The sequence below is a fragment of the Mercenaria mercenaria genome, chromosome 2 (genome assembly GCF_021730395.1).
Source record: "Mercenaria mercenaria strain notata chromosome 2, MADL_Memer_1, whole genome shotgun sequence".
Lineage (NCBI taxonomy): Eukaryota > Metazoa > Mollusca > Bivalvia > Venerida > Veneridae > Mercenaria > Mercenaria mercenaria.
Genome location: NC_069362.1, coordinates 111782499 through 111793999, shown reverse-complemented (window position 1 = coordinate 111793999; position 11501 = coordinate 111782499). Strand labels below are relative to the sequence as shown.

At 35.5% G+C, this 11501-nt stretch overlaps 1 protein-coding gene across 1 annotated transcript; it reads left to right on the top strand.

The window, feature by feature from the left end:
• Window positions 1–2465: 2465 nt before the first annotated feature.
• LOC128546113 (uncharacterized) lies at window positions 2466–6148 on the top strand. The gene is made up of 3 exons (XM_053537570.1): window positions 2466–2586; window positions 3791–5549; window positions 6033–6148. Exons 1-3 carry the CDS (start codon window positions 2577–2579, stop codon window positions 6067–6069), a joined length of 1806 nt encoding a protein of 601 aa, XP_053393545.1. The 5' UTR covers window positions 2466–2576; the 3' UTR covers window positions 6070–6148.
• The last annotated feature ends 5353 nt before the right edge of the window (window positions 6149–11501 follow it).

The following is an 11501-nucleotide window of genomic DNA, read 5'->3' as shown; positions in this document are numbered from 1 at the left end:
GTATATTTTATACTTCTTTGCTTGAAGTTTGTGCATGCGGCCAAACAATAAAACTTTCCAAATTTTACATTAAAGCTATGTGGTCCAGTGCCTAAATCCGGACACTTTTGGTGTTTTTTTTTACAGTAACTTTGCATTATGAAACCACACGTGCATAAAATTTTAACTGTATAATTTTAGGTTCTTTGTAAATCTCTTTGCAAAACAACAAAACCGTATATTGCTGATTTCATCATAAAAATGTCACCCGAATCGGGCCAGTAAAAGCTGTCAAAATTGACCTTCAGAGTGCTTAAATATTCGGACACTATTTGTGTATAAAATGCAACGAATATGTGCACCCAAAAATAACAATAAACACGACTTCGTTTAAAATTAAGCAGTCAAATACAGTTCTGTAAATATAAACAAACATCTCCGTCCGAATAAAATTTTATTACCTGTTCATCACGTGATCATATGGACTGGTTTCTAACTTTATATAACAATAATATAATAAAATGTATCTGAGTTAAAATTAATGTTTAAAAATATTCTTTCTTACATGCAGATTCTGTTGCTGTCGTTATACATTTTGACACAACTACGGGGATCATTATGACACTGCGCAAATTTTATTTAATGAACTGCTTCCCTTGTCTGCAAGATTTTTTCAATTAATTGATATATAACAGAAATTGGTTAAATCTTTTAAATAAATACTGAGGGTAGTAAAGAATTCTAAAACATGTTTTACACCAGTTTCGATCAGCAAACAAAAAGAGTCGTCTGCAATAGGCAGAATATTTTCTTATTTAATCAGTATACCTCATCGCTTTTCAAATAACTGGCGCGCGCTGTATCACGTCATCCCCACACACACAATGTTTACTTTATGCGGTGCGGATATTTGAAGGTAGTTTTCTCTGGAAAAGCTTACATTTGTACACAGTTGTTGACAGCTGGTTATCAAAGCTTTCGTTTGCGTCGATCCTGTTCATTTCAGTAAAAAAATCATGATCGTAAAGCATTTTTAAACGGTGTCCGAATTATTAAGCACTGTCCAAATTTAGGCACTGAACCAGTATAGCTATTGACCGACAGCTGTTCAAAGATTGAGGGCAGAGATTAGAACAGGCACAATGGCATAAGCTTTGAAGGAGTCGACTGTGGCTGCTATGTGTTTTGGTTAAACTGACTCGAATTAAAAAACCATAACTTAGAAAATCGCTATACTTAGATAACACCAAATACATACATGTAGTTATGTAAATTTCCAGTCAGAGACATACTGTAAAAGCTGAAATACATGCATGCATGTATATCATAGCTTTATATAGCGCTAGCTGCCGCAGCAAATTTCTTGATTATTTCATTCCTGTGAGTTTCAGTAGATTACTGTCTAATTCAACCAACGCCCACTCTTAATATAATTGACATCAGTGATCAGAGTGGTGATCTAGTGATTAAATTATCGGCCGCGCAATCCAAGGGTTGTGGGTTCATCTCCCACTGCACGGTCACGACCGCACCTTCTCTGCTACCTGGTGTTTCCAAGCAGTAGACTCGAGTGTCATACAAATAAGCTTATATAGCTTTCATTAAAAACGAGCTAAGATAGATTGATATAATATAGACTAATACATTTACATTCGTCCGATTCTTTTTCATTGAAAATTATGACGTTCATTTCGTATGAACAGCAAAAGAAAACGCGCGAAAGTTACGTCAGCGCTGCTTAGTGATAAGCGACCGCTGTTTTGACGACGTCCGCGTATAGTCAGGTGACGTCGCAGTTGTTCCGTCTGGTGAACAGAATGGCCGGGAAGCTGATTTTAATGTTAAATGCTACAAACTATGCAATTCATAATATTATATAGTTTACTAATGGAAAGGAAATATAATGTAAATATAAGAAATGAAACTATTTTTTTCGGTGTTCATGCGAAATGAACGACAGAATAAGATCGGCAAATTAAACATGAATCGCTAGCGCAATTCATGGATTTGCCGATCCTATTCTGTCGTTCATTTCGCATGAACACCGAAAAAAATCATTTCATTTCTTAATTGCACTCGTGTAATATCAAAAATATGTAGGCCTTAATAATGACTTTATTCCGCTCCAACGACCTCAGATATATATGTAATAAAATTATTCTCGTTATTATACTAGTGAAAAAAAGAAAAGAAAAACATTTGATGTTTAGGCCTACGTCGTTTAAAGTACAGAAGACGTTGGTCGAACGAACTTTGTAACCAACAGGTAAAGAAAGAAGAAAGCCCGATGTTAGAATCTAATAATTTCCGAGTTAAACGAGTTAAAAAAAAATAGAAGAAAAAGATAACATGCACGACAGAGTCTCGCATTTTATTAGTTTATTGAAATCGTTTGATAAATTCAATATGAAAAAGCAACATGTAAGAAAAACTTTTAGTTTTCTCCACGTTTTTCATTCGCTGATGCGATTTGACGTTAATGAAGTCAGAAACATATGACGTTAAAACGCTAACTCTATAGAGACCAAACGTTACTGAAGACAGAAATTCCTGCCTCATTCATAATGACACAAGATTAAACAGGTTATATCATACATATGAATGCAGGTAAATATTTGACATACGGAAACATGTTGCGTAACGTTTTCATCAAAAGAAATTAAGATTATGTTATATTTTACGCTTTAAAAAAGGCAAGATAAATAAAATGCAAAGTCGTCCTTTTAGAGTTTGGCATATTTTTATTAAATAAATATGCTAAATTTGATATAATTAGATTGTTAAACTATAAACAGAGTTAATTAGAACATGTCCCATTTCGTCTGTGTTAGCAGATGAACTGATATGTCCAATGAGTATGACTGGAAAGAATAAGCTAAAGGAATTAAATAAACAATTTAACAAACTGAATAAAAAAGAAACTTATCTGCATGAGGATATGATTTAGTATGAAAGAGTTTATGCTGAAATCCAAGTACATTTTTAACAATATTAAAATACATGAGTGTTGTAATCCATTAAGATATTAAGCATGTTTAGCCTATATTTATTAATAATTAACAATTCGTCATAAATAACAAAATGGCTAAGGTACGTCTTAGTAACGTGTATCTCGAAAATAAGATCAGCTCTTAACACATATGTTTTCTTTCTTTCTTCCTCACATGAAGAATCAACGTCACGAGTGAGGCTCGAACCCACAACGGTGAGGAGCAAGTGACTTGAAGTCAGCGACCTTAGCCACGGAGACACCTCATGTGTTTTCATATCTGCTAAAACATATATAGCATGTAAACAGGCTTTACACCTGATTATGGCTTGCAGAAGATTGGGGCCAGTTTGTAGCTAAAATATGTCCGTAAGCGAACCTGTGGTCTTCCTTCGCACACACACACACAACTTTCAAAAATGGAAGCACACACTAAAATGATAAATCTTTTACACAACTCAATATCTGTCTTTCCGTCTATTGCCTTATACGTTTATACTGCCGCTCTTACCCAACTGTATTTAACATATAGAAATAAAGAATGTTTACATATGCACAATTTGTACGAGCAAGGAAACAATTATACACCGAAACATGTGAGCCGTGCCGTGAGAAAACCAACATAGTGGCTTTGCGACCAGCATGGATCCAGACCAGCCTGCGCATCTGCGCAGTCTGGTCAGGATCCATGCTGTTCGCTTTCAAAGCCTATTGGAATTAGAGATACAGCCACTATTAATATGTTGGTTTTCTCATGGTGTGGCTCATATGCTTTACCAACAGCAGCTATCTGTTTTATATAAAACATTTTGTATCTTATAGGCATGACTTGTACTATAGCAGCCCTATCAGAAGGAGAAGTGGACGATTCTTCATTTGAAGTTCCAAATTCAACCGAACGATTTCTTAGCATACTTGACAAGAGGAGACTAAAGAGGAATGTTGAAGAAGAAGCTGAAGTTGAATGGAGACCGTTTGTTAAGTCCGATGCTGAAACCGTTGCCGTTCGTGTAGATAGTTTAATTAGCAAACTCAAACGACAGTTTAGCGAAGAGAAGCAGGTCAGAATGCTGACATTAAACTCCAGCCATTATCAGTACATTTTTTCCAATAGCGTGGACTCGTTTCTAAGATATCATGAAAAACCAAAGGTTGAGATTCAGTATTCAGAAGCCGGAGACACTTTACCAGGAGAGGGTTTGTACAGTTTTGCTGTAAGACCATCAAAGATACAGAAACGAAGAAAAGATACAGTTGACGCTCTAGAAAATGTGCACGTCACTACACTCTCACCAAATAAACTTCTCGGATCAGGAACTGAGAACGGTCACGGTCGTTTTGAGATTAAAGTGAAATGCAGCAGTACACTTCCTTCTAAGCCTGACGATGGAACATTTAGCGGTACCTGCAGAAATAAGGTTTATCCTGTGATAAAAACCCCTGAATTTAATGCCTTTTTGTCCAAACATACAGCAGCTAAAGACTTGAACAGTCATCTATTATCTCCAGACAACAACACTATTTCAGCATTTGAAACAAGTACAGTCAGTGGCGTCGTTGTACTACGGACTAACACGATGTTGACCTTTTGGGATGTGTTATCTACCACCTGTTCGATAGCCAGAGCGTCACTGCAGTATTTCTGTTTGTACAAAAGGGTTGGCACTCCTGTTATTCTTTTGATACACGAATACGACAGATTTGAAAAAATCTACAGCCTCTTTGTATTACAGTGTCAGAGACAAAAGACACTTGCAGACATCTCTATTCAAGCAGAAAAATACAGTCACACAGTACAGTCGGTATCCAAAACGACACCATCAAAAGAAATCTATGGTCACACAGTGCCTCCGGCCTGCCATGCATTTACAACAACAGGTATGGCAGTTCAAACTGGAGAAATGAACAAAAATGCTGTTTATCATGTGAACAAAGTCAAAACATTTACAGAAGAAATCTGCATTAACTTAGTGTTTTATCTGATCACACCACCTGGCACTGCGATACAAATGACTAGTACTCCATTCACATTATCGGAAATGCCGAGTTTGCCTATACTTAAAGGAATATTTGGTCACTCTCTAGCTCCAAATCCTTACATATATGTATCATCAATTGAAGAACGCTGCAGGTGCGTTACAACTTCAAAACATAATAGAAACATAGCTGGATACATATGCGACCATACGGTGCTACCACCACACAACAGTGAGGTACGTGCGACTACTGAATTTCAAAATAAAGCAACATCTTCATTTTTCATGACGGCAACCCTTGAAAAAATATACCGCAACGCAGTCGTCTCTAGCTTCAGCTTGCATGTGTCTAAAGAAATATATGACCCCACTGCGATCTGCAAGTTAGCGTCGCCAGAACAAGTACATTTAGACAACTTTATACCTTCAGTCAAAGACATCCCTGTATTAGAATACATATGCGACAGTGCTCTAAAGATCAACTACGATAACCCCAAAACAAACGAAGTTCAAAAGACGTCCCACGATACCATCAGCGACGCCAGTGAGGACGATTCAGCTTTTGGAATACTGTCTGTCTATTGCAACAGTGAAATTCATTCTAGGTAAACTATTTTGTTCTTAGATATATTTGCTAACAAAAGAACTTATGCAGCTCTCACGATTAGGCATGAGAGTATATTTATATAACCCAGACTGAGTTTGTAAATCCCACCATAAAGGCTAGATGTATTGTCAAGTTTATATGGAAGTTGGCTGACACGTGTGTGTACAAACGCTTGTTATTTTAGACTTTACTGCATTTACCTTTAAAATAGTTGTATTTGATAAAAAGTTATACCATCCATTACATTTGTGTCTGGGCTACTATTCAATATCATTTTCATCATCGTGCGGTAAGAAAGGAGTATGGAAAAACGTTCTGTACAAAGAAGTTTAAATGCGATTTAAGTTCACTTACTTTCTTAAATATTTTTTTCATGTCATACTTTATTTTGAATGAGTTGTGCTCTCGATTTTGCTGTATGTTTTACTTTGCGTATAGCAACAAGGTAAACCTTTAATGCGTGGCTATTCTTATTTTACAGGTATGGAAACATTTCCAAAGCTGAAGTACAAGTGTAGGTTTCTTAGACAGACAGAAGAAAAGAATCTTAAATTTAATTTAATTTGTTAAACTAAATAGATTTTGTTTGAAGTCGAATATTTTGTCGAGTTTTAACTATAGACTATATGTGTCGACAACACACATATATTTAAGAACGAGCTATCGTTGTGAATCTTTCTGGTGTAGTTGGATTTGTAATGTATATTATGCATTTAATATATATAATAAAGCTTTTTTTTGTCCTTCAATACAATAAGATTTCAAATGTTGACAAGAAAGCGTTTATTCTACCGTCGATATACAATTAAACCTCTGCGAATGACCACCTTCTAATGATTCCCATTACTAAACAGTAAAACCTGCTTAAAATTACGTCCGAAGCACGAAAAGTACGATATTACGATGATGAAAAGTCGAAACAACTTAACCACGATATTGAAAAGTCAAAACAACGATGGTCAAATTTAAACTCGAAACTGCGCTGGTCAAAACTCGAAACAACGAAACTACGATGATAAAAACACGTTATTATTTCGTTTTTCATCATTGTTGTTTCGACTTTTCACCATCGTGGTTTCGTTGTTTCGTTATTTCGACTTTTCAACATCGTGCTTTCGACTTTTCATCATCGTTGTTTCGACCTTTCATCATCGTAGTTTCGACTTTTCATCACCGTTGTTCCGACTTTTCACCATCGTAGTTTCAACTTTTCATCATCATTGTTTCGACTTTTCATCATTGTAGTTTCGACTTTTTCACCATCGTTGTTCGGACTTTTCATCATCGTTGTTTCGACTTTTCACCATCGTAGATTCGACTTTTCACCATGGTTGTTTCGCCTTTCACCATCGTTGTTTCAACTTTTTACCATCGTTGTTTCGACTTTTCATAATCGTAACCCTTACCAAAATGAAAAGTTGCGGTAAATTTGCCGCAAACATTTTAGTTCACCAGAACAGAGTAAATGTAATAAATGTTTGCAGGAGTTTGCCGGTAGCGGCGATCTTTCGGCAAACGTTTCGGTGACTTTGCTGCAAACTCACCACAGACTTTACTGAATAAAGAGTTTGCCATTACATCGCCAGAAACTTTATCACATGATTTTGTTCACCAAAACATTACCAGAATCTTTTATCTATATTTTCGTCTTCAAAACATTCGCCATAATCTTTTAATTATCTGACCAGATGTGAAAGTTCGCCAGAGGATTACCAGAACAGTATCACATGACTTCTTTGTTTTTATCGGCTGCGTAGAGTTTAGCTCCATTTTCAAACTGCCAAACAGTAGTTGAACATTGATTTATTAACATGGATATGTTTGTTTCCATACTAAACAAAAAAAAATACAAAAAGATGGATAAATCACGGAAGTATACTGTGTTTAATTCCGTGGATAATGTTGCGATGTAAGGTTAGTTTTCACATCATTACGCATGCAAAAAAAACAAAAAAAAACTGAATGATTTTTAACGGTTAGCTTTTGTTTATTTTAGACTTATGCAACATGAAGACCACTAGATAAAATAGATTGCAATAAATAATTTAGTGAATCTGCAAATTGATTAAGACATTTGCACACAGAGGAGTTTTTTTTTTTGCAAATCAGTTATGAGCTTTCACAGCCTTTAAAATATTTAAAAAGTTTCAAACCCATGCAAGAAGTTCGCCAGAAAGGTTTTGGCAAACTCGCCGCAAACTTTTACCATGCAAATTAGGTTTGCCGCAGACTTCATTTGCATATTAATTTGCATAAATTGTTTGCGGCAAATTTACCGCAAACTAATTTGCATGGTAAAAGTTTGCCAAAAGAAAGTTTGCGGCAAATTCACCAAAACGTTTGCGGCAAATTTGCCGCAACGTTCGTCAGAAGCCTGATATTTTGGTAGGGGAATTTCGTTGTTTCGACTTTTCACTATCGCAGTTTCGAGTTTTCACCATCGTAGTCTCGGCTTTTCAACATCGTGGTTTCGTTGTTTCGACTCAGTTTCATCAACGTGCTTTCGTGCTTTGGGTGGAATTATACGTGGCGATGGCCCTAACGGGATACCGTATGGAAGACTACTTTTCAACAAAGATATTAGGTGGAATTTACACGTAGGTTCAACCGTAATACCGATTGATGTTATCTATAGGTCCTTACTTAGATCAAGTACACATTAACGTTATAGAAAGTGTAAACGAGATTAAATACTATCCAATTTAGGTGACGTCCCGGTCCTCAATTGGTTTTATTGTCTAAATCACAGAATTCGTCACCTCAACGCAACAAAGTCGTATCTCTATATAAATTTATAATAAGATACGACTTTGTTGCGTTGAGGTGACGAGATATGTACCCTTTAACAATGGCCATGATATTGAAGATAATAATATTTAGTAGTGAAAATCGGCAAATTAAACATGAATCGCTATGTATACCGCGATTCATAGATTTGCCGATACTATTTTGTCGCTCATTTCTCACGAGTACCGAAAAAAAAATTCATTCCTTAAAATAACGTTATGTTAAAGGGTGAATTAATGTAGGTATTGGTACAGTACATCCTACTTTTGTATTTGACAATTGAAATGATACTGCTACATAATTAACATATGAAGTCACCATTTTCAAAATCGTCCTAACCAGGAACATATATATTTAATTTCGACCTATTAATCATTTGACCTATATATAGGCTAATCTAATTTCTATTGTCCAAAACTCTATTCAACGCTATTTACATCTACATCTACATCGGTACAACCAACAATCGATTTCCGATTATGATTGGCTATTATTGGTATTTCCCCGTGGTATAAAAAGTCTAAATATAAAAATACAAGTCATTTGGAAGCAAGAAAATAATAACAGAGGAAATGACTCATGATTTCGACTTTTTCGTCTGAAAATACATACACGTATAATACTGTATTACTTTGATAAAAACAAAACAGTTGTTAACACTTTAATTGGCCTATGGATATAACGAGATAGTAATTAAATAAAAATAATGTTGTAAAAAGTTTATTAGATGTACAGAGAAGTTCCTTGATTTAAGCACACTCGCTCTTTCGAAATGAATTTCCATATTGCGCTCTGACTGGGTTTCGAACCCGCGGCCTTAAATCAAGAGTCAAAGGGGGAGCTGTGGTCTAGTGGTTAAGATGTCAGCCGCTCAACCCGGGGATCGTGGGTTCGAGTCCCACTGGGGTCACGACCACGTCTTCTCATATGACACCAGTACTGGTTTTTCCAGGAAGCGAACTCGGGAGTGGCTCAAATAAGTTTTAAGCTTTCATCACAATCGAGCTAAAATAAGTTAGTATAAACTAAATCAAAAGTCCAACGATCGTACTCTGCACCATAGTCTCTTGAACATTACGGAGTAGTCAGAATAGTAACTCGTTGGAACATTAAGTTGACAATGTATTAATTTGGCTGTTGTCTTGTTCAGGCATTCCATATACTAGTATATACAATTAAACATGCAGGAAACATTGAAATTTACATTAGCACTTTAAGCTTGACTGCTGATATCTTCCAAAATACTAGTAACGCAGTTTCATCGTTCCTCCTTCGACATCTGCAATACTTTTGTTAATGATATATATTCATGTGTATAATCATCTTCATGAAAATAGACACGTGTTGGAAAAGCAACACTGAAGTAGAAATTTAAAATAACACGTTGATTACATAGTGAAATATCACTGCGGAAAAAGTAGAATGTCCCATTTATGAAAGGCTTCTTTTTGTACATTATAGGAGAGGTATTGTTTCGATGCCTAATACTATTCGCAAAAGCTGAAATTAAACTACAGAAGTGAAAGTATGCAATACTGTTTTATACCCTACCATCGCTCATCGCCTAATGGTAGGATAGTAGGATGACAGGATAGTAGGATAGTAGGATAGAAGGATGGTGAAGGTAGAATGGCGGCGGTATGGTTGCAGGATAGTGATAGGTAGGATGACAGAATGACGTACTATTAAATATCCTATGATAGCAGGGTTAAAACACTCAAAGGCAGAAATCCAGTAGTAAAAATAGAGTAATATTATTTTGAATTTATTCTTTCAGTCTGCTGAATCTAGCAGACGAACGCGCACAGAAGAAGGACAACGGTCACTTAATTTTATAACGCGGGAAGAAAAGTACGAAAGGTAATGGTCTGACAGAGGGATGGTTGGATAAAAGGGCAGTATGAAAGAAGGGTGGTAGGATTGCAAGATGGTAGGAAAGCGATATTAGGATAGGAGACCGGCAGTATATAATCCTATTGTCATACCATCGCTCTCCTACTATTTATATATTAATTATCCTACCATTCTACTACCCTACTGTTCTGTCACCCTACTATCCTACCATCGCGCCTCGATATAGTTAACGTGGGCTACTTGCGATGGATAAAACAGTTGTATTGCGTACAAAAGCTATCAAATACATATAAAAATAGCATTTCATACTTTTTCATTCACTCCCAGCCCCATTAAAATGATCACTACACGAATATCAAAATAAAGCAGTGAAAATATTGTCTTTATTTTGCAATGGTACGGGACTACATTTGAATGCTACAAATAATCGGAAACTGTTTCCTTAATATAATATTATTTCAGATAGATCTTAAGACATAGATGTTTATAAAAAGCATCTACGAACACAAATACAATACGACACGACACGACACGACACAGTAAAACACAACACAACACAATACAATACAATACAAATTTTATTTAAAGTCGGTGCATATATATATATAAACAGAAAATCAATAGCTATGTACAGCTATTTAATTAGTATTTACCGACATTTATTATAACTATTCACTCCGTGTAATAAATGTTAAAGAAGTCAAGAAATCTCATAAAACAATTTAACTCGTGAACACCATATTTCACATATTTCACATTTTCGCTCATGGCTAAGTCACTGGAGAAAATATTGCATCTGGTCTTCACTCGGTGAAAGATTTTTCGATCTTATACATAAACAAAAAAGAATAAAAACTCAAAAATCCTCGGTCTATCTGGTATAGCAAAAAAAAGAAAAAAAAAAAAGATCAATATTATATATACAATGTACGTAAATACACGTGCTCAGTGCAACTTTGTTCATATTTCAACGGCGTCGAACTTTAGATCGTTTGGGGTTTCAAAACTCGCAATTTAGCTGTACCGAGATAATTTGTTATAAATGCAAACGCTTTACCAGCGGTTACTTAACAATATACAAATTTCACTAATTACATTTCAGAATTTTTAAAACAGGCATTGCTACAGTAGAGATTATTCTCTCAGCTAATGTTAAAGTGGCATTATGCTCATTTTTCAAGTAAAAATTCAGGCTGAAATAGATGTGTGTGTAAAAAGTTGGGGGGGGGGGGGGAAATTGTAGCTTTTAACCCAATATACCAAACTCTCCATGTAAGCAGTACAAAATAATAACTTTCCAAATACGACT

Excerpts from the sequence above, each read along its gene's own strand:
- LOC128546113 (XM_053537570.1), top strand. Across the intron at positions 5,550-6,032 it reads AACAGTGAAATTCATTCTAG|GTATGGAAACATTTCCAAAG; the intron begins GTAAACTATTTT and ends CTTATTTTACAG.